General features: G+C 37.2%; 2 protein-coding genes and 1 long non-coding RNA gene across 4 annotated transcripts; 2 read left to right on the top strand and 1 right to left on the bottom strand.

Moving 5' to 3' along the window:
• Positions 1 to 424: 424 nt before the first annotated feature.
• On the top strand, positions 425 to 1,067 carry LOC107553246 (uncharacterized). Its single transcript, XR_001604942.1, has 2 exons — positions 425 to 572; positions 849 to 1,067. It is a non-coding gene; the product is annotated as an uncharacterized lncRNA (long non-coding RNA).
• A 288-nt stretch (positions 1,068 to 1,355) lies between these two features.
• cdc20 (cell division cycle 20 homolog) lies at positions 1,356 to 6,259 on the top strand. The gene is made up of 10 exons (XM_016235424.1): positions 1,356 to 1,592; positions 1,668 to 1,813; positions 2,049 to 2,145; positions 4,031 to 4,156; positions 4,231 to 4,427; positions 4,675 to 4,769; positions 4,842 to 5,067; positions 5,169 to 5,294; positions 5,377 to 5,494; positions 5,620 to 6,259. The coding sequence occupies exons 1-10, from the start codon at positions 1,403 to 1,405 to the stop codon at positions 5,778 to 5,780; spliced, it is 1,482 nt and encodes a 493-aa protein (XP_016090910.1). The 5' UTR covers positions 1,356 to 1,402; the 3' UTR covers positions 5,781 to 6,259.
• Positions 6,260 to 6,939: 680 nt separating this feature from the next.
• On the bottom strand, positions 6,940 to 18,886 carry elovl1a (ELOVL fatty acid elongase 1a). Of its 2 annotated transcripts, none has more exons than XM_016235422.1 (8): positions 18,621 to 18,886; positions 12,065 to 12,156; positions 11,643 to 11,833; positions 10,999 to 11,079; positions 9,128 to 9,184; positions 8,859 to 8,964; positions 8,491 to 8,630; positions 6,940 to 7,603 (listed from the first exon to the last, which is right to left on the bottom strand). In XM_016235422.1, exons 2-8 carry the CDS (start codon positions 12,123 to 12,125, stop codon positions 7,292 to 7,294), a joined length of 948 nt encoding a protein of 315 aa, XP_016090908.1. In that variant the 5' UTR covers positions 12,126 to 12,156; positions 18,621 to 18,886; the 3' UTR covers positions 6,940 to 7,291. The 2 variants fall into 2 exon arrangements, with proteins under 2 accessions (XP_016090908.1, XP_016090909.1); XM_016235423.1 differs by lacking the exon at positions 18,621 to 18,886 and adding an exon at positions 13,813 to 14,122.
• Positions 18,887 to 24,328: the final 5,442 nt, after the last annotated feature.

The following is a 24,328-nucleotide window of genomic DNA, read 5'->3' as shown; positions in this document are numbered from 1 at the left end:
TGTACATTTACTATTTGTATTACTACGTTCTTATATTTTGTAAATATGTTATTGCTCCTACAATTCTGTGTCTAGCTGGTGTATTTGTTGTATTTCTGTGAGCACATGAAACGCTAACCAATTCAAATTCCTTATGTATATGATTCCAATTGACAGCTCAACCAGAATGCATCTTTCAGAAACATGATCCTATCGAATCTACGTTTTTACCCGAAATATATGAACGATATTAAAAAATCAACGTGCACAGAAACGAGCCCAACAAAGGACTGCTAATATGTAATACTGTCAGGAAGTGCGCTGTGATGCGATTCACCAATCAGCGCGCAGCATTCTGCCCTGCTGCCTTGGTAACAGCGAAAACGTTGGTTTTTTGAATTGACCAATCACGACAGGCGATTCAGACATTTAAACTGGCGTTTATCCGTTAACTGTCTTCACCTGCTCAGATGATAGTTGACTCTGCTTGTGGAGAGACGAAATACTCACGAAGCTTGTGTGTGAATAAGAGCGCTTCATCTTTGGGGACAATTTTATTGTGCTTGGAAGGAAACGGATTTGTTGGATTTTTGGTAAGATGAAATATAAAAAAAAATTTTTTCGAGTCAGCTATGAAGTTATGAACACAACTGCAGTAGTCAACATTGTATTTGGTTGCGTTTCATAACTGTTCATATATACATTTATACGTTTTTATGTTAAGGCTTATGGAAAGCTTAACTTACATAATATATATTTATTCACTTGGTATTATGTAGTTTTTAAACTTTAAACGGCACTTCATAGTGCTTCACGTGCTCTATAGCCAGACTCTAACTTTGCTGTTATTTGTCCTCTTTCTCCTGCAGAGTGATCGTGGCTGCAGTAACGTTAGTAATGTCCCATTTTGGGTTTGAGAATGACATCCACAACGTCCTCCGTCTGGACATGCCCATCACAAATGCCCCGATGGCGAGGTGGCAGAGAAAAGCCAGCACATCCAACTCCACCAGCACGAACTCCCTCTCGCCGAACAAGAGTGTCAACAGATCCGCGAGCCTTTCCAAAACCCCCAGTAAAACACCCGGTGAGTGTCGCGTGGGTCCTGCTCACTGTAGCGCTGGAGTGTCTTCTATGTTTTTTTTTCGAGTCAGCTATGAAGTTATGAACACAACTGCAGTAGTCAACATTGTATTTGGTTGCATTTCATAACTGTTCATATATACATTTATACGTTTTTATGTTAAAGCTTATGGAAAGCTTAACTTACATAATATATATATTTATTGACTTGGTATTATGTAGTTTTTAAACTTTAAACGGCACTTCATAGTGCTTCACGTGCTCTATAGCCAGACTCTAACTTTGCTGTTATTTGTCCTCTTTCTCCTGCAGAGTGATCGTGGCTGCAGTAACGTTAGTAATGTCCCATTTTGGGTTTGAGAATGACATCCACAACGTCCTCCGTCTGGACATGCCCATCACAAATGCCCCGATGGCGAGGTGGCAGAGAAAAGCCAGCACATCCAACTCCACCAGCACGAACTCCCTCTCGCCGAACAAGAGTGTCAACAGATCCGCGAGCCTTTCCAAAACCCCCAGTAAAACACCCGGTGAGTGTCGCGTGGGTCCTGCTCACTGTAGCGCTGGAGTGTCTTCAGTGTTACATCTCTGATGTCTCCCAACAGGAAAGAACGGCAAAGCCCAAAACACCCCCTCAAAGGCAGGAGGAGATCGATTCATCCCAACACGGAATAACAAACAGTTGGATGTAGCAAGTTTTCTTATTTCCAAAGAGAACGAGCCAGTGGAAGAAACCGCATCCTCTACAGCAGTAAGTTACATAATAATAGTTGTTGTTGTTGTAATAACTTGTAGTAGTAATTGTTTAAAAAAAAGTTTTTATAATAAATTATAGTAGAAGTAACTTTTTATAAGAATAATTTTAAGAGTCTTATGAGGATGATGATCCAATTATGAGTCTCTTTTATTATCATCATCATTATTATGATCAATCCATATGCCAGTTTCTAGATGTTTTCTGACTTTATAAATTATTGTCCTGCCAGCCAAATCAGAAAGCTTGGTCTGTGACACTAAATGGATATGACATTGATGAAGCAAAGATCCTACATTTAGGAGGAAAACCACTGAATGCCCCTGAAGGTATGTATGGTGTTTGTGTGTGTTTAATTGACTGTTTTTCTGAATTGCTAAAACGCATTTCTTGAAACCATCACTCATTTTCTCAATCTTAAACGCCAATCCAAATACTCAAAATAAATTCACGAAACCTCTGACTCCATCAAAATCAAACAATCACTGCAAAACCATTTCACTTGCACTCAAAATCAAACGGTGCTCTCAGACCACACACACACACACACGAGTCGATAAAATAAACACCACAGAGCATTGATTAGACACTACAGAGGAACATGGCATCCAGAACATCACAGAAAAAGTATTGTATTGAGTAAATTTTGCAATTCTGTAAAAAAGTATAGTAATTGCAACAAAGTAAGCTGAATATATTGTATAGGCCTACTGTACAGTATGCACTGCAAGAATAGTATTGTGCTGAATATTGAATAGTCCTGAATGTTTGTATATATTCCGCACTTGGATACTGCAAAGGTCAAATGGAACTAAATGAATAGCATGTTACAGTACACTCAAATACTGTAAGTTGTGCAATTGTAAAATCGGGGTCAATGAGAGATTCATTCTGTCTCGGCATCATGTCTTTGTGCTTGAGTCCAGCCTGAGGACTTTGTCCACATCACAGGTAATGTTGTCTTTACCTGTGACCGAGGAAAAAAACCCTCTGGTCTGACAGATCCAGCCTTGATAACACTCTAAACCTTACTCTTTCGCTCCTCATCCTCTTCCTCCTCTCCTTCTCAGATCGTTTCCATCTGGTATCATCATTCAGTCACCTGTGCCACTTGTGCACTCTGAACTGGCTCATATTTTGTACAGTTGCTTTGATCACATTAGAAACAAGTGTGAACAATTTTGAATCGTTGTGTGTAAACGATGACAACTGTGCTTTAGTAGTTTAACTTTTGCCACTTGTGTTTAGCATTTTGCAGCACAAATGCGTCCCAGTGTGATGAATGAAAATGTGTTTTAGGGCTGTCAAAATGTCTGGAAAACTAAATTAGAATTTTGTACTTAAATATGATCAATATTCGAATTTAATATGCATAATTTCAGTTAGGGTGAAGAAAAGCATTTGGCTTCTCTCCTGAGGCCACAATAGGGGTGCATCAAGCAAAACATAAGATAACATGACCATCTGTGAGAAAAGTGCATAATGTTTAAGCAACTTGGTTATAATTAGATTATAAACGACTATAAACACAACGGCATGTATGTATGCCTAGTATAATACAAAGGGCTAAAAGCCAATCACACAGAATATATTTTTTATTTAAAAACATGCATTTAATTTACATGGATTTCTAAACATGCCTCTTTTGTGCGAGACGTGAGTGCAACAGTGATTGTTGAAAATGCGAAATATGAGAGTGCACGAAATATGCATTCTGTGTAAACGGCTTGGTTTCAGTTTTGACGTAAAAGATCTTCTCTGCATTGATCTTTTCACGCAATATTTGTAATTTAACATTGCAGCAGCGCCGCATAGTGGCTTCAACTGGATAGGCTAACAAAAACATTATAATGCAATGACACTTGCATCGTTATCGCATCTCGTGCGCCACTGATAAGGCTGCCTCCTTAACGCACATTTAAAATTCGAATACCGCCCTAATGTGTTTGGAGTTTTGCAAAAAGAGTGCATGAGATTTGCAACTAGAGCCTAACTGCCTGAACGCGTTTAAGGTTTAGCAGAAAGAGTGCTTTATTCGACAAATTGGTTTAAGCTAGTGAGAATTTGGTTCAGAGATTGGGGTTTAGTGTTTTAGCAATTCAGAAAAACTAACTTTTTTTTTGTTTTTGTTTTTAGCTTATTCAGTTTAATTTTGCCTGGTGAAGTCCTTCCACAAACGGGTCTCTTGAGTTAACCAAACAATATCTCCCACAGGTTATCAGAATAATTTAAAGGTTCTCTACAGTCAGGTGCCCACACCGGTCTCTATCAAGAAGAGCCGGTACATTTCCTCGGTTCCAGAGCGGATTCTAGATGCCCCTGATATCAAAAATGATTTCTGTGAGCTGATCACTTTTCATAAAAACAGATTTGAAGATTTTCTATTTGAGACTAATATGTCAATTTCTGTTCAGATCTGAACCTGATGGATTGGGGAAGGCAGAACCTGTTGGCAGTTGGCCTTGCCAACCATGTGTATTTGTGGGATGCTGCTGCAGGGGACATAGTTTTATTAAAGAAAATGGAGGATGATAATGAGTTCATCTGCTCGGTCTCTTGGAGCAAAGATGGCAATTTCTTGGCCATTGGGACCAGTGATTGTAAAGTTGAGGCAAGTGGTTACATTTTCTCATACTGTGGTTAATTTTTATTTTATTTGTTCTTGGACGAAGCCTTCCATTGTCCAAGACAATATTCAAAGGCATCCCAAAATGTAATGCCGTAATAACACATCTGCTTGTTTTCAGAACTTCGCTCTTCAAACTCTCAAATAGCCATTTCTATCCAATGTATTATTTTAGAGCACCAAGATCTAATTGAATTGCCCTCTTGCTGAATTTCATGCCATTTTCTTGCAGCTCTGGGATGTTCAGTACCAAAAACGTCTCCGTAGCATGGATGGCCATTCGGCAAGGGTTGGTTGCTTGAGTTGGAATGATCACGTTTTGTCTAGGTAAGACCAGCACCTTGTGCTCTGCAGATTATATGCATTTGAGTGTTTTAACACATTTTGTTTTCTCCTTAGTGGCTCCAGGTCTGGTTTGATTCATCAGCATGATGTCCGGGTAGCAGACCACCACATCTTCACCTTTGGTGGACACACTCAGGAAGTCTGTGGCCTTACCTGGTCCCCAGATGGGAAATACTTAGCTAGTGGTGGTAATGACAACATGGTGTACATTTGGCCAATGACAACTGGCTCAGAGTATCAAGCCATCCATGCTCTTAGTGAACACCAGGGAGCAGTCAAGGTGATTTTTGAATTTGGCAAGATGTCTTCAGTTCCACCACTGGTCTTCCATTTGTGGTTTTAGTTCACCTTTGTTTGTTTTGTGTTTTTTGCACCCTTAAGGCTTTGGCATGGTGCCCTTGGCAGCCTAGCATCCTTGCGTCAGGAGGGGGCACCAGTGACCGTCACATTCGCATCTGGAATGCCAACAGCGGCTCTTGTATCAGTGCCCTAGATACTTGTTCACAGGTGGGCTCACTCACTGTTGGCTTGTGTGTTATAGTACACGTGACGTCAGTAATTTGACAACTAAATGATAATTTCCTTTCAGGTATCATCTCTTGTTTTTGCACCGAACTACAAAGAGTTGGTGTCTGGTCACGGTTTTGCTCATGACAAGGTTATCATTTGGAAATACCCCTCACTCACTAAAGTTGCAGAGCTTGAAGGCAAGTTTGAGATTGTTGTACTTCATAAAGTTTTGTGTGGTCATCCTTCCTTCAGTTGAATATTACATGCACAATAAATTGAGAAATAAAATTAATTCCTCTCTTTTCCCAATCATCTGTCTCAGGACACGAAGACCGAGTCCTCAACTTGGCACTCAGTCCAGATGGTTCGACTGTGGCTTCTGTTGCCGCTGATGAAACCATTCGACTTTGGAAGAGTTTTGAAAAGGATGCGGTGAAGAAACCCAAGCCTACCAACAGCATCATTCAACAACACATCCGATAATTATGAAATGGTCATTTTTATTGCATCCAGCAAATAGGGAGTTGGAAGATTTTGAAGATCTAAAGCAGTTTCCCAAATGTTTATTAAACTCATTGGTTTTATTGTTTGGCTTTCAAATGGCTGGGTAATTCCACTGACAAACACTAACGGTTGTTACGTGCCATCAGTCACACCTGCCACAAACTACATTGTTTTATTAGGCATTCCCTTATTCTTGTGTTTTCAGAGGCACAATGGGTTTTTCAAAAAATGTGAAAGTTCAAGCATGGGATTCCAAGAAGACCACCTCCACTGATAGCTAAACCCTTAAACTATTGTAGTGTTTTGTTTTTCTATTCAACTTCTTGCATATTTAACCCTAAAAGTGATCATTAAATTATGTACAGAAATGTAAATTTTCAAATAAAGTTTTGTAAGGAAGTATTTGCTTCCCTTTTTCACATTTCTTGTATTTGCTCTGTAACTGCTTTAATGCTGGTTTCACTTAGTTTAATCTTGTTTTATTTTTTTTAATGTATGGTTTTAAAGCATTTTAAGTGGAATTGTGTATTGCCATGTTGGCAGAATGGTTGAATAAAAACCACTGAAAGCCTCTAGGTGTCATGTTTTGACAAATTTAAAATCATACGTGGAAAATATAAATATTGAGAGATGAATGCTTTGTCTGAACATGCACTTGAGCTCTATGCAAAATTTGGTGATTTCTGCTGTTTCAGAAGGCATTTCCTAAATGGACAAAGCTCTTTATGAATCCGTGTTAATGTAAATGCATTGATATGAGAACTAAAAAAAAACCGGCTAGGGATCAGTGCATTATAATACAAATTAAACATCCAAGCATTACACAGTATACAAAAAAAAAAAAAAACCCACTAAGGACCATGTTTATTACATATGAGATTGCTCATGTCTTAAGCAGTCTAAATGCTCTAAATTTTTTGGATAGCCTCCGATTGAGGAAGTATGCAAACTGAAGTTCTTTTAAGACTTTGGATATTAGCATGTTTAAAAGCGTATAAAGGAAGGCTGATAATGTAAGCAATGTTTTTATTTTTGAATAAAAATCCACTTCACTAACAGTGCATAAAGCCAAAACACAATACAATTTATTATAAAAAGCATTTATTTACTGATAAGTTACAAACGAACTAAAAAAAGACAACTAAATTTCAAATAAACAAATATTTATTTACAGTCAAGTGTGAGTTAGATCTGTGAAAACTGTACAGTGTGCAAACAACTGGGAGACTCATATGCCAGGAAAAAATGCCAAGGTCAAGCGGATTGAACCATAGACATGTTGTCAGGTTTCAGAGCCAACAAAGCCAACTTCAGTGGCCGAATTCTCTTCATGCATAGTGCTCCCCAGCCTCCAACATCCATAAATACAAAGAAAGGGGGACCCACCGCCAGATCCAACGTGCCATTTCATCTCCCATGCAATCATAAAAAATGTAAATTTGTCAAAAATAATTTAACAACAATGTTTCTGATGCTTTTGTTTGGCCTCTTTAGACCTCCTTCACTTTCCCATTGTGAGCAAATCCATTAGTGTAGTGCACAGTGCCATTTTCCAAGTGTTTGCCATTGGCCACTACCACTGGCTCAATTACAGTGGTAATGCCGTTCTGTTTGGGTTTGTCCTCAGTGGAAGCAGGAAGTCGCTTTCCCTTTACGTAGGCCTGGATCCAGAAGTTGGAGAAGAGGATGAAGAAAAAGGTTCCGTAGAACAAGATGAGATGAATGAAGATGGGAACTTGGTATTCACAATTTTCCATTAAGTAATACTGAGATATATGGACAGACACCAGCACAAACTGAATCTGTGGAAAATACAACAGAAAATAAATTGAATTATTGTTACATTGTCATTTTTTTAAGAGAGAAAAAAGGAATAGACTAAATAAAACGTAATGACAATTGCTTTGAATTGGAAGACACAGTATAAATGATCATTTTACATAATCTCAATTTATATGTGCCATTTTGATTAAGCATGGATGCAGTTCACATTATAACAATAGTCCACCCAAAAATGAAAATTTGCTAAAAAAAAAAATGTAGTCACCCTCAGGCCATCCAAGATGGAGGTGAGTTTGTTTCTTCATCGGAACAGATTTTGAGAAATCGAGCATTAGCGTGTTTGTAAGAAACAAATCCATAATCAAGGCATTTTTACTTAACCATTGATTCTGGCTATAATCCATAATAACGATTCCTCAAGTGAAAAAGTCCACCCCTTTTGTCCTCTCAAATCAAAACCCACCGAACATATTTGTTTAGGACCATTTTTGCTTTAAATCTGTGCATATTTCTCTCCTGAATCAGACGAAATTACTTCTCCACTGGAAAAAGCAATATTATGGATAGAGGACTTATATTTTAGGCTGAAGCAAGAGCATGAAGTTAAAAACATCTTGATTAATTTGTTTATTATAAACATACAGCTTTTCACAAAACGTTAAGTGATGGACAGGAGTGTTGTGGATTATTGTGATGTTTTTATCAGCTGTTTGAACTCTCATTCTGACACAACCAATCACTGAAGAGGTTTCATTGGTGAGCAAGTGAGGCCAAACTCATCTGTTTCCGATGAAGAAACATCTTATCTACATCTTGAATGGCCTGAGGGTGAGTGAGTTTTCAGCAAATTTTCATTTTTGTGGGAAGTAATCCTTTAATCACACAATTTAAAGGAGTTAACACTAACCAGTTGGATAGCAGTCATGTACTTTTTCCACCACAGATATTTCTGGAAGCGCGGCCCTGCAGCAGCCAGACCGTAGTAGGTGTACATGATGACATGGACACACGTGTTCACCATAGCATGAAAAGAACCCATGCCACCCGCTGTCAATTGGAACATGAAAATAAGCTGGTAAATTGAGCAATTGAAACTGAACATCTTTACACTAGTAAACACATTAACCTTCTTATTAACCTAAAAATCTTTTATAGGAACAAATTAATGTCACCTAAAATCTCAGGCTTTTTATGATATAATCTGGGTCTTGAAGCAAAACCAGTTAATAACTACTGAAACCAGTGACTGTTAGACATAACATGACATAGGCTCACCAGGAGTAAGAGTAACACCCCACCACCAGGTCCAGGGCAAGATGGAATGATGAAAGATATGCAGGAATGTCACCTGACTGTGCTTCTTTCTCAACACAAAAAACACCTGGATCACAGACACAGTTCTTGTTAACTCAGGAAACAAATCATCATGTAGTTATTGAGGAAGCTACTGTAGTATAGTACTGTACAGTTTCTATTACAGCACTGCAACACAAATTTACAGCATGAAAATCATAGCATGAAGCTATGAAACAAATTATTCTTACCGTATCTAGAAGTTCAATATATTTGGAAAAATAGAACAACCAGGCAACCCGAACCATCTGAGGATACAAGGAGAAACACAATTAGTCACAATATACACTAGTGTTCAGAAGTTTAGGGTCGGTAAAATAAAATAAAAAAAGTTTTTGAAATAGGTCTCTCTTATGCTCTCCAAGTCAGCATTTATTTGATCAAAAATACCCTAAAACCAGTAATGCTGTGAAATATTCGTACAATTTAAAATATCGTAAAAAATTTTTTTTTAATATATTTAAAAATGTCATTTTCAGCAGCTATTATTCCAGTCTTCAGTGTCACATGATCCGAAATCATTCTAAAGCCAAGTTCACACTGGACGATTTTAAGCCCGATTTGCAAGTCAGCAATGTGCAGGGGGCAACTGTGCAAAACTGCACAACTGTGATCAGGGGGGAAATCGGCAAGTGATCAGCACTCGGCAAACTACTCAACAATGCATCAAAGAGGCTCTCGGACTAATATATCTGGACTGGCGGACTCGACATCACGTGGTGTCAGGTGTCGCGACGAGCTACAGCCAATGAGAGAGCAAGGCATGGGTTGAGGTCACCGGAAGAAAAACAGCAGCAGAAACATGGCTTTAAGAAAAATTTGGACAAGAAATGGAGCGAAAGTTTTCAGAACAGATCATCACACAAACAGCTTGCAGCACTAATTTCTTCCCAACGTACATTTTCAAATAAACATCTCCTCATCGCTTGTTATTCTGTGTCATTCCCATTCAACCTCTCGCATGTGTTTTCGTGATAAAACATGGTTTGGGGACCGTGTAGAGTCGCTGGGTGACAGAGTTGCTGTCAGCTCGTGTAGTGTGTGACCCCCTGTTGCGGATCATTCACGTAGTGTCACGTAGTGTGAACACCACAAAGACTTCAAGACAGACAACAAGTCATGTAGTCTGAACAGTACAGCGATCTGCCGACGTTTAAAGTCGTGTAGTGGGAACTTGGCATAATATGCTGATTTGGTGCTCAAGAAACATTTATTATTATTATTATCTAGGGCTGCACGATAAATCGAAATGGAATCGAGATCGAGATTCGGCAGAAGCTGCGATTGTCATGCGTATCTTTCAGTGAAACACGGTTCTGTGATCAGCAGTAAATCTCCATCCGAAGGCCAGAGGGCGCTCTCGCGCTGAAACTCCAAATACGCCTCGCAGAAGAAACCCAGAAAATGCCTAACGCTGCAGCTGAATAAACAGAAGATTCAACTGCTTTCATTGATTCAACGTGACTAATAAACACACAACTACGGCAATATACGGTTTATCTGAGTTCTTATTATAATTTTAATTAAAATAAAGTATATTTATAATGCAATGCCTTTATCACTGCTTAAATACTATGAAATATGTTGCATGCCTTCTTTTGTGTAAGAAGCCACATCATCTCACAGAAGGATTTATTTCAAACACTCGACTGACATTATGAAGTGAGTTTGGAGTAAAAATATGTGGTTAAATGTGGTATTTTCACATGCTTTCAGATGGAGCAGCATTTACTTCACAGAGCCGTAGTTCACTGAGAAGCTATGCAAACAGCTGTCATTATCGCGAAAGATTTCATAATCGTGCAATAAAATCGTCTGCGATTTTTTTGCGTAACTTGACAGTGAACTACGGCTCTGTGTAGTAAATTCTGCTCCATCTGAAAGCACGTGATGATGATTTCCTGCTGATTACAGAACCGGCTTTACTAACAAAATGCGCATGACAATCGCATTCAATTAATCGTGTTAAATAATCCGAATAATCCTATTATTATCAATGTTGAAAACAGTTTTGCTACTTAATATTTTCTGAGATTCACAGAAGAACGTGAAATAAACTTACTCTGAGAGCTTGAGGACTGCTGGAGGGGTCACAGAGGTCACATCTCCAAGTGTATGTTGTTCCCCAGCCAGACATCAGGAACTGCGTCAGGCAGATCAAAAAATTTAAATTAATTAAAATTAAAATTGCCATTATTTACTCGCACATGTCTTTCAAACCTTTCTTCTGTGGAACACAAAAGACATTTGTCAGAATGTTCACACTGATCATCTTCATATACTGAAAGTTAAAGGTGACCATAGGCTGACCAGCTTCAAAAATGACAAAAGGCACCATAAAAGTATTATAAAAACAGTCTGTACGACTCAAGCTATGTTGTCTGTCAAGTCATCACAAAAGTCTACTTTTACGGTGACGATTTGTCATTTTTGGAGCTTGGAAGCTATGGAGACCATTCACTTTCATTATATGGAAGAGAGCAGTGTGAAGATTCTGCTAAATATCTCCTTCTGTGGTCAACAGAAGAATTACTATAAGGGTTATGTAATGAATGAGGGTGAGCACATTTTCACTTTTGAATCAACTGTATCTTTAATCCTCTAGTGGTTTTCCTCAAAAACATCAGTTCTGGTAAAGGTGTGAGGTGCAATACCTTAAATTACTCTCCCAAAACACACATTCAAATAAATGAAAGAGTATCCTACCTCATAAACAATGTAGGCGTTGAAGGCCACCATTGAGAAATTATAGACAATCATAGTTGTTTTGAGGCAGAAAGGTTTCCGATTGGCCATGCATCGTGGTCCCACATATAAAACGAAGATCACGTATCCCAGCAAGATGACGGTCATCTGAATAGGACTCTGCATCAGCGGATAATCCCGCACTCTGGCATCTGTGCAAATTACACAGCAACTCATCAGCCACATGAAACAAGCCTGTATTACATCCTTCTACAATAGAGTTTGCATTACCAGTGACCAAACTGTAGTGCTGTATACAATAAATGAGTGAAGTTACGACAAATCTTAAAGCTTAAATCGTTTTTTATGTGCATAATAATTTAAATACGCCAGAGATATTGGTGGTATTTGTTCATCTAAAAAGCATGATGCAAAACTCATACCAGTTCTTTTCAGAAGGTAGTCGTAGAACGTCAAGATGTTTGAAAGCACCTCTTGGAACATCTTGTCTTTATTTCTTCAGACAACCAATAAACTGGAGGACATGAATAAATGTGTTAAAACAAGCCGAGCAGACAATAACACTCCACCTAGAAAAGGCTGGTCGGAGTAAAAAATGCCATTATCAGGAGGACAGTCAGAGTCAACAATGACAGCCCAGCCAAAGCAAACAGGAAACAGCTGGCCAAGTGAACCTGAGTGGTACATGATGTTACCAAAGCTGAACTACTGCTATTACACTCTCCGAAATAAACTGGTACAAAAGCGGTCACTGAGCTGGTACCTCTTAGATCTAAATAAGATACAAATATCTATCTTTTGAAAGGATGCTGACCCATTGACAGTTTTTGTACCACTTTTTCTGAGTGTACTACAATGTGTGTGGGGTTGGCATATAATGGTTATTTTTAATCAGAAATTATAACCCAACTCTTGATATGGATGTATAAGAGAGAATAGTCCTGTAACTGGTCCATTTTGCCTTTACTAACTCATTTTAAATGGTCATGCAGTGATTTTTGCCCGTGCATAAATGTTGGAAAACTATATGAAACAGGACAGGGTGCTGGTTTCAGATACAGTTGCTGAAATCCAAAACATTCACCACCACCTTTTGCTCTCTGTCAATGTTGAGAGAAGACTGAATGAACAGACTGTTTCTATACACTATAAAAAATAAAGGTTACAAAAGGTGGCTGATTTCAGTGATCAGTTCTAAAAAGAACCAGAAGAGAGTGAAGAACATTTTGAACATCTAAAGGACCTTTTTTCTCTATAAAGAAACTTCTTTGCAATGGAAAGGTTCAATGGATGTTAAAGGCATATCATGGAACTGCATGTGCAAGTAAAGATCCTTTATTTTTATGAGTGTATACTGCTCAAAACACACATGGGATCCAACGGGAAAAACAGAACAGGACTGTAAAGGCTTAATGTCATTCTCCACAGCTGTTTGTATGCGGGTTGATGTTCGGCAGTAAAACAATGGACTATGCACACTAAACCGACCCTTCATTGCTTATCTGCTTATATACACATCTAATGCATCACCACCTGTGTCATCAGAAGACAACAGAACTACCATAAAAGGCACAAGAAGAGGGAGACACACAATAGTTGTGCAAAAATCTTCCAAAATATGAGACAACTGTTGCTGTTCTCTGAAAGTTCAATCTCATAGAATCATACAAATTTGCTTATAAGTGTTCTTAAAATCTTCAATATGGTATGAGCTCGGAATTCATACAAAATGATGACTAAAAACTCCAAGACAATCAAACAAAACACTCTAAACTCATTCATGTGGTAAAGATAAAGCTCGATGTCATCTGTACGACCTGGTCTCCAATGAATGACTAATAGTGCAACAGTGCAAAGCCAGTCAAACTGGTGAGGTGGAGAAACGGAGATATTTATCCTGCCATAGAATCAGATTAACTCACTAGACGGGAACTGCTAATGACAACCATCATAAAAATAAATTAATCAATCATAAACAGAAAAAAAGAATCATAATCAGAAAGGACACACAAAACGAAATCCTAAGCTGAATAGATCTAGTGTCTCATCACATTTCCCAGTCAGGAGAAAACAGACAAACTACTCCAACAAATAATTCATAAGGACGCAGTGAGGGATTCCCATTCATAATACAGCTTATTAAAAATACAAAAGTATATTTTGAGCTTACCTGTTGTCTTTCTGTTGATACGGTCACCCCAGCCAAAAATAAATAAATAAATATATAAAAACAAACTAATATAATAATGCCCCACAGGGGCAAATCAATGGTTGGGAGACCCAGGAAAGCAGTGGAAACGGTCTCTAAACTTTGGTTCTTCCCAGTGTCTTTATCCTTTCTTTCAGCGGCTTTCAATCACAGCAGTTTTCACCAGTGAACTGAGTGACAGAATAAGGATGACTGTATTCCAGTGGGAGTTTTGCCAAGGCAGTGACAGGCCGCGCTCCCTGCCCAATATAAACCTGAGCAGCAGCTCATTCTAAAGAGACAACACCCACCTGGTTTCAGGATTACAACCTGCATTCATCTGATAGGAAACGCCCTATAAACGCAATAATTGGCTCTTGAGATTGAGGCTGGTTGGTGATTGGCTCTGACACTGGTTAGGTTTTTATTATGCATTGGAAGTAGGCGAGAATGGAGCGGTGACAGTTCAACAATGAAAAGTCTTTTGTTTCCCTTGGGTTACAACTATGGGCCTATCCAGTGAGAGTAAGACCAATACGCAAAGACTGAAAACAATGGAAAAATAGGTGATAAAATAATTCTTATTTTAAAAAATACACACAATGCACAATTAACAATTATCCTAGGTTCATCATTGGTTGGATATAAAGCAAATAAATAAAATAAATCAATGTGTAGCGTAGGTGTTAAGCAGATTAGGGTTGTTTCAGTATTATAGTATTTATTAATCGTTTGAGTTGGCTTTTATTTTTAAATATTTAATTTTCATTTAAACGTTAGTTAAAATTTTAGTCATCTTGTTGTTTTTGCATTTTTTAAATTAGTTTTATATTTCTGTTTAGCTTCATTTTTATTTTAGTAGCCTACTTCAACTGAAACTTTCAAATATTTTTTCCCCCATTGGGTTTTCATTGAATAATTTTATTTATTTCTATTATGAAACAAAATATAATTTGAATTAACAATAACAACACTAAAGCTGATTTTTCTTTTCTCTTTTCTTACATTATAGTCACTCTTTTCTAAGAAAAAGATCTCTAGTATATATTAAATCGGTTTACTTTCATGTGTCAAGATAGAACACTTATGGATAATCTGAGCCTCTATTCCAACTTCTAGCTAGATATGCTGTATCACAGTGAAATGCGTTTTAAATCATAACTGTGACATTACAGACATATCAAACATGTGTAAGTCAGTGAGCCCTCCGACCTTGAGACACCATGTGGCACTTGTTCTACACAGGGACACTACCAGTCAGTTTCACTAGATTCCCGTAGCACTGGTCTGACCAGTTCCTCAGACGTTGAGGACAGGGTGTGGGATCCGTCAAACTGACGCACACTTGTAGCAGTCCGGGAGGAGGTGAAGAATGACAAAAATCCTGACATGAGTGGGGAATCTCTGTGCTCAAGCCATTTTCTCACAAAAAGCAGTTTGTTAACTGACACACTGAGGGCCATGACACAACCCACTAAAAAAAGTTAGATTTAGTAAATCACATTTCACGTCTATCAAAATACATATTCTAACCGGTTAATCTCATCATTTATCATTTATGACTAAAATACACTGTTCTACAGCAAAAACTCTCTATTGGTTAGCAGGTAGTTTCCAATATGACATATTCCACCAAGAAGTCCTGATATGGTTATGAAGAGTTTTGTGAAATTCCTGTGGTTGGGGACAGAGCCTTTTCAGATCAAGAGATGAGAAAAGACAGTACAGATAAACATCCATTTACATACCTTAACACCTCTCTGGGCATGTATAGAGACCTTTCCCAAACTATCCATAATAATAATAATAATAATAATAATACATAATACTTAGTTTAAATAAGATAGAGGTAAGTACACTCTTAAAAATAAAGGTGCTTCAAAAGGTTCTTCAAGCGATGCCATAGAAGAACCCTTTTTGGTTCCACAAAGAACCATTCAGTCAAAGGTTCTTTAAAGAACCATCTCTTTGTTGCGTTTTTATAATCTGAAGAACCTTCTTTCGCCACAAAGAACCTTTTGTGAAACAGAAAGGTTCTTCAGATGTTAAAGGTTCTTTATGGAACCATTTAGACAAAAAGGTTCTTCTATGGCATCGTGAAGCACCTTTATTTTTAAGAGTGTATATATATTTTACTTTTATTAGTCCCAACTCACTGTGCATGTCTAAAGGATATTGGATACAAAAAGCTAAAGGATAAAGGAAAAGCTAAAGGTCTAAAGGATATTGGTACAAAAAGCTAGTTTCAGCAATATTAACAATTAAAAAAATGAAAAATAAATTGTAAAAAAAAAAAAATTTAAATAATAAGTTGGAGAATTTGATTAAACAAAAATGAATGAATGAATGAATGAAGGAAGGAATCAATAAATCATCAATATTTTTGTAAATATTGTTAAAGTCTTTACATTTTAAACGTACATTTCTGCTAAAATTGAAATTGGTCACTTTTTATGAGTAGGATAAGTATTAGCTTCAAAGCTAATAGACATGAATCAAAAAAGCCTTTAATTAAAACTCCAATTTTGATTTTACTTGGAGGACATACAACTACTGTAACTACAAGGTGATGTGCCAAAAAAAAAAAAGTTATTAAATTAAATAAAAACATAAGCAGATAGCAGCCAGTTTGATTCAGTTATTAATAACCGCAGCTTCTAAGGGGCACATTTTTGACAGGGGCAACATCCCAGCATCCCATGTTCTAACAATTTTCATATAATCCAACATATATAACTATATTATTAAGATATATGCAACTTTACTTTACACACACTACTAATTAAAAGCTTGGGGTCGGTAAGATTTTTAAATGTTTTTGAGTCTCTTATGTTCAACAAGCCTGCATTTATTTGATTACAAAAATGTTACAATTTGAAATAACCTTCTACTTTAACATTTTAAAATGTAATTTATTCTTGTGATGGCAAACCTGAATTTTCAGCATCATTACTCCAGTCTTCAGTGTCACGTGATCCTTCAGAAATCACCCTAATATGCTGATTTGCTGCTTAAGAAACGTTTTTTTCAGGATATTCTGAAGAACAGCATTTATTTGAAATAGAAAACTTTTGTAACATTATAAATGTGTTAACTGACACCTTTGACCAATTTAATGCATCCTTGCTGAATAAAACTATTCATTACTTAAAAATATATATATTACTGACCCCCAACTTTTGAATGGTAGTGTGTTTTTCTTCTGACAGTTGTTCATAAAAGCTGCATATGTGTACAGAATTCAGAAGAATCATTAAGTTACAGGCCTGCCCAGGTGTGATTTTATTTGTTGATTAGCCTATGTTATTAGTCACACTCCCTCGTGTTACATTCCTTACTGTTATCATCACTCTATTCTTCACACCTCACACCTGAAGATCATATGTAAACCTTTCCTTTACTACACTTCAAGCCAACACCTGACTGACCGAGATAAACGTGACTATGACGTTTTGGTATCAGCTGGTGACCTCTGACCTTAACTACTCTTTCCTATCACTTCCCTTCAATTCCCAGAACTATTTATGTTTCAGCTGCAATAACCCAACCTCTATGGACCACATCACATCAGAAGACCAGTCACAGCAGGTATGGTTATATTTTTGACTCAGGTAGACACCAAATGTTTACATAATTATGTAGTAGATGTATTGATAAATTACTACCACCCTATAGTAATTTATATATTATTATGGGGAAGTCGTGGCCTAATGGTTAGAGAGGTTAGAGAGTCGGACTCATAACCCAAAGGTTGTGGGTTCGCGGGCTTGAGAACGGAGCGGTCGGCGATTTCGACGAAGGAGCCTTCGGAAGGACATGTGACGACTCCGGGCTGGACTCCGCTTCGTCCAGCATTATACAAATCTTCCCACAGAGCGACGTACGTATGTTGGGGCGTGTTAGAACGAGCCGTTTTAGGTAGGTGTGGCTGACTCTTAACTTTTATAAAGAATATCTCTTTGGATTTGAGACTTTAGTCTTTGCAACTTTACAGATCTTCTTTATGCACCAAGAGCTTGTAACACTCCAAAGAGAAAGGAAAATTTTAAATCGCATCATATGACCCCTTTACATATTTGTTAAAAACTGATAACTTGGATATTTCATTACTCCCTTCTATTAAATACTTTGATTTTTAAAAATGCTATTATTTTTATTTGTGTATTTATTTATTTATTTTGTGCATGTATCTGACATAACGTCTCAGTGGACTACAGTGGTTTTAGATTTTTTTTTTAGAAATCTAAAATTAAATACACTAAATATAGCTACCATTCAAAAGTTTTGGGATGGTAAGATTTTTCTTTTTTTGTTTTTGAAAGTAGTCTCTTGTTCACCAAGGCTGCATTAATTAGATTTTTTTTAAAAAATGCAGTAAATACAGTACTATTTTATTATAAATTAGTCATATTTTTTTAATTCTGAATTATTACAATTTAAAATAACTGGTTTATATTTTAATAAATTTCTCCATTACTCCATTGTTACATGATCTTTCAGAAACCATTCTAATATGCCTAATAAATGAATGCTGTCTAAAAAACCCTCATGCAATTTACGGATTCAATTTTACAACACTTCACTTTATCTAAAATCTTTTATCTTAATTTGTTTAATCAGTTTTTGGGCATTTTTTTGACACTAATGTTGTTAACCATAGTTCGCCATCTTCCACGGCAAAACCCATTAAATAATGTACTGCTTTTGCTGATACAGTACTGTAAAGCCACAAATGTCATCTTACAGAATAAATCACGAATAAGTTTACAAAAGATAAACTAAATTCTCACCTGATCAATCGTGCGTCATGACGCAGGAAACGCTCAGGATATCCGGAAGGTCAGGCTTTTTTGTATCTATGTTTTGAGACGTTTCTTTTAATTTATTATGTCACTTAGTTTGTATCAGGACATCTATAAAGAGAAATCTCAGCTGAGAGCCACACAACATGATTTATACTCTCTTAAGTAGCGTTATTGAAAGCAATGTACGTCTCATATGACTTTGATGAACTTAATGGGATCCGTGTGCTGCCTGCTATCCTGCATTGTGTAGAAACTGACCACCAGTAGGCGTCGTTGTACTACACTACAAAAGTACATTTTCCACCAATAGGGTACACAATAAGTAAAAAAAAAAAAAAAACTATTATTGAATAAAAAGATTGTTTGTTTTTGTTTGTAAATAGTAAGAGAAAATGAGGCCATACTACTTTGTATAAGAGCTCTATGAGGTATAAAATATATTTATAATGAAATAAAATGTATATATAAACATAACTTAAGTAGCAAAAATGTATAGAATTAAAAACCTGACTAGGGTAACATACAGAAATATCGAAGTTTCAAACCACCGAACAGAAATGGTCATTTTTGAATGATCTCTTATGTTCACCAATTTAATTGTGAAATATTATATAATATAAAATACATGTTTTCTTTACATTTCTTTACATCAATACATTCTTTTTCAGGTTCCTTTAATCAAAAAGAATCTTTTGTAAGATTATAAATGCCTTTACTGTCACTTTTTTCATTTTTCATAACCCCACATTTTTTGAACGGTAGTGTAGTCATAGTTAAGGTTAATAATATTATTAAATAATACATACCTTGTCTTTTGAACACAGATTAACCTTTCAGTTATATTCTACTGTCATTATATAGTTGGTCCTTACCTCATTTTATTATGGTGTGTTAATTTATTGTTTTAATTTGTTTACTGTTTTGGAATCTTATTGTTTTTTTGTTTTTGTTTTTTTTTGGTCCATGACAATAAACATAAGTTCCAAAATTGTAAATGTGTCAGACTTAGGGCCTCATTTTGTTAATAACGCTGAATACTCAAACCTGTTCTAACTCTCAAAAGCATTGTTGCTAGACTTCACACAATCTCATTGTCTCTGGCAGTTTCCGCGTCCCCGAGAAGCAGACTTGCAGACCTGTGATATGGATATAGAGCAGGTAGCTCACCTCTCTGGTAATTGAGTTCACAGCTGGTAGCTTTGCCTCAGTAGACTTCTCACCCAGAAGGGAACAAAGGACATCCTCTTCCCCGGCAGGTCAGAGTGGCTCATCAATAGCACAGACTTAAATAGATGTCGCAATTATGTGCCTTAGGTCCAGTGGGCTAATTATTGTCGGGGGACGTAAGCTCTTTAGTGATGGCAGCCCACACTGTTCGTTTATCCCGCTGCATCCTCGTCAGATAGCAGAGTGGCCGGCTGTGCTGCAATGTTTCTGCAACGTTCATTTAATGTAGAACACGTTCTCATTGAGAGCTTTCAATGCTCGTTTCCTCCATGACTGTGATATTGTTTGCAGATGTGGGCTATTAATGATTCTGCCTGCTGTGAAATATGTAAGCTCTTTAGTGATGGCAGCCCACACTGTTCGTTTATCCCGCTGCATCCTCGTCAGATAGCAGAGTGTCTAAAGGGCCGGCTGTGCTGCAATGTTTCTGCAACGTTCATTTAATGCAGAACACGTTCTCATTGAGAGCTTTCAATGCTCGTTTCCTCCATGACTGTGATATTGTTTGCAGATGTGGGCTATTAATGATTCTGCCTGCTGTGAAATATTTTCATGCTGTATTTTATGCTGCTGACAGTTTATTTAGATAAATACATACACAAAAAATATACACTACTCAAAAAAACCCCACTTAATCTTCACAGTATAATATTAAACTTCAGGGATATCAAGCATAAGTGATTGTTTTAAATCAGTTTCGCTTGCTATGGTACAAATGAAAGTGACAACAGGTGCACTGGAGTTGCTCTTTCTTTGTCCTTTCTGACTGATTTGTCTTTAGTTTTGTGTTTTGGTAGAGTCTTTCTCACTACTTGCACAGGTAGTCCAGCTGCTCCAAGATGGCACATCAATACATGCCATCAGAGGAGCATGGTAGAGATACCAAGAAATGGGCCGTTACACGAGGAGAGCTAGACAGGGCTGTAGAAGACCCAGCAGCATGACCATCTGCTCCTTTCTGCAAGGAGGAACTGTAGGAGCACTGCCAGAGCCCTACAAAATGACCTCCAGAAGGCTACTGGTGTGCATGTTTCTGACCAAACAGTCAAAAACAGACTACCTGAGGGTGGCAAGAGAGCTGGACGTCCTGTAGTGGGACATGCATTCATGGCCTCACACTGTACATCTCGACTGGCATTGGCCATTGGTGCCAAGCTCTCTTCACGAATGAGAGCAGGTTCACACTGAGAATGTGACAGACGTGAAAAAGTCTGGAGAGGCCGTGGGGAATGTTAAGCTGCCTGCAACATCATCCAACTTGAATGTTTTGGCAGTGGATCAGTGATGGTCTGGGGAGGAATATCCTTTGAGGGTTGCACAGACCTCCATGTACTTGCCAATAGTACCCTTACTGCTATTACTGTAGGTATCAACATAAAATCCTCAGAGCCATTGTCACAACTTATGCTGGTGCAGTGGGCCCTGGGTTTGTCCTGGTGCATGACAATACCTGGCCTTATGTGGCCAGAGTATGTAGCAGCTTCTGGATGACAAAGGCATTGATGCCATTGACTGGCCCTCATGTTCTCCAGACCTAAATCCAATTGAGAACCTCTGTATCGGAGCATCCAAAGCCACCAAGTAGCACCACAGACTGTCCAGCAGCTCACAGGAGATCCCCCAGGACACCATCCACCATCTCATCAAGAGCATGCCCAGATGTTGTCAGGAGTGCATACAGGCACTTGGGGACCATGCACACTACTGACTTCCATTATGAGTTGCTTTGAGGAAGTTGGATCAGCCTGTAATAGATTTTCAGTGTGATTTTGAATCCAGCCTTCAACAGGTTGATGATTTTGGCTTACATAGGCCATTGTCTTATCATTTTATTTTCAGCAAATTACACAATGTTTATCAGTAAAGATTTTCAACTTATGTTGAAAAATGTGTGATTTAAGTGTTCCCTTAATGTTTTTGAGCAGTGTATTTTCAATGTTGAAAACATATAGCTGGTGCATATAGCTGCTCAATGATTTTGTGGAAACAGTAGTACACGTTTTCAGGATTCTTTGATGAGTAGAAAGTTCAAAAGAACCGCATTTATTTGTAACAATGTAAAAATATATACAGAGACATGATCATACAAAATCTGCTTGGCATGGCAATTGAAAAAAACTGATGTTTTTTTTTTTTTTTTTTTGGTATGGCAATCAAGCAATTCAGAGGGTTTGTAATTACAAGAAATATAACAAGCAGTTGAAGATGGATCTCTTTAAAGCAGATTACTTCCTTGGCATGAGTCAGGTTGCAGAACATGTTTCTGTGGAGGAGTCTGACTATTTGTGCAAAAAAAAAGAAAATCCAGATAGTTCAGTCGGTGATAGCGTACTGACTGACAAGAATGATGCTATGATGGGATTGCTGGAGAGGATGAAGATGTCTGTGGTAGAGCAGGAGGGCACAACTCCACAACTGAACAGAATAAAAACAAGCCAGTTCATGTGCACATGCAGGTTCTTGAAGCTAGAAGAAAAACTTGTATAAATAGCAATACCTCAGATTTGAAATGTTGTTATTAAAAAAGTAATTAAAACCGTGCATTAGTATTTTAGTTGTTGGCCACACACTTACACATTGAACAGGTTAATGTGTAGGCCTACTGTTATATTCAGCATTGACAAGCTTTGCTTTGCACATTACTGACACATTGTGTAAAATAATGGACTAGTAATGCGACGAATCAAATTACTACTCTGAATTATTTAACAATTATTATCACTATTCACAGCAATGCTCCAAACAAAGGCCGCAATTTAGCAACCTATAAAAATTATGATCATATAAACAAAACAAATCAGCCAAAATTAAAAGCTACTGATGTTCATCCTTGTCATTTATTTATAGCAGCTTTATAGTTAGTTGTCACAAGCAACGGATACCTTTAAAATCAGTATTGACATTGATATTTAATCACCAAACAAAATGACATTATACTGTGTGTGTGTATATATATATATATATATATATAGCCTACTCACAACCGTTTAAAAGTTTGGGGTCAGTAAAAAAAAACAAAAAAAAAGGGAACAAAATTGAACAAAAGTGATAGTAAAGACATATAAAATGTTACAGAAAATTCTATTTCAACAAAATGCTGTTTTTTAAACAATAAATTTCCATCAAAGCATCCTGAAAGAAAGTGTATTACATTTTCCTCAGATATTTTTAAGTAGCACAACTGTTTTCAACATTGATAATAATCAGAAAAATTACTTAAGCACCAAATCAGCATATTCGAATGATTACTGAAGGGTCATGTGACACTGAAGACTGGAGTAATGGCGGCTGAAGAGCTTTGCCATCACAGGAATAAATTACATTTGAACATATATTAAAATTGAAAGCAGTTATATTAAATTGTAATAATATTTCACAATATTACTGTTTTTATATTTTCGGCCAAATAAATGCAACCTTGGTGATCATAAGAGACTTCCATACTGAACTGACCGCAGCAGCACTGAATAGATTTTTCTTTATTCTGTCAATTTCATACACTGTCTGATGTTGATGCTGCTGTAATATATTTGTAATATTTTAACAGATATCCTTATCTCATCTGTTGAGTTATGTATGTTTTGTCTAGAGCTCTGACATAATTTTGCTCTCAGTGGTGAAAAATAATTGGCTTACTGTATGTGTGCCTTCTCTAACACTACTTTCGATGTCTCGGGGATGAATTACCAGCTGTTGAATTTACAAAAATATGAGCACTATTGATGTAATTCATTTCAGTTACCTAACGTAATTGATTTTTTTGTTACATAAGTTCCTCTGTATTATTTTTTCTTCCAGCTAGGAAACATACATTTTTAAATTGAATTTTATGCTTAAAGACATTATACAGTTTTGAAGGGCCCAGAGCACAAAACAGGAAATGTGTCACTTCTTCTTTTTCACCCGTTAACGTCATTTGTTACCCAACTCTCTGGTGTTAATCCCGCTCACCCCCGGCTCCTTCTGTTGCCATGGATATGCCATCCCTATGGCAACTCAGGGCCTTTGTGGATGGTCTTGGGTCCTGATGGTGGAGGACTCATTACACATTCCCTTCCAGCTCCAAGTCAAATCAGTCAAAACGGGCAAGCTCATCTGCCTGCTACAGAACAGGGACCATTGTGAAAAACAGCATGGTTTCATAAACATATTATGGGATCTGATCATGAGTCTTAAACCCATCCACATTAAAGAGATCGAATGAAGAAGATGCCCTTTTCATTTCTAATATGGAAGAGATTAAAACCACTGTACTGAAGCAAACCCCTTTAATTTCCCTGCTGAATTTGAATTAGCTAAATGACATAGTTGTTTACAAGGAGGAACAGTCTGTGCTCAAATTTTATTGTACCCTCACTTAGTAGTGACAAGTAGTTGGGGTTTAAAAGACAATTCATATTCAGTAATCCCAATTTAATTGCACTGACAACAAAATTTGAACTTTATTGAGCTGGATAATGACAAAC

This window comes from Sinocyclocheilus grahami, unplaced genomic scaffold, assembly GCF_001515645.1.
Source record: "Sinocyclocheilus grahami isolate Dianchi unplaced genomic scaffold, SAMN03320097.WGS_v1.1 scaffold467.1, whole genome shotgun sequence".
NCBI classification, from domain to species: Eukaryota; Metazoa; Chordata; class Actinopteri; order Cypriniformes; family Cyprinidae; genus Sinocyclocheilus; species Sinocyclocheilus grahami.
The sequence above is the reverse complement of the archived record's forward strand: the minus strand, read 5'-3'. Positions and strand labels throughout refer to the sequence as shown.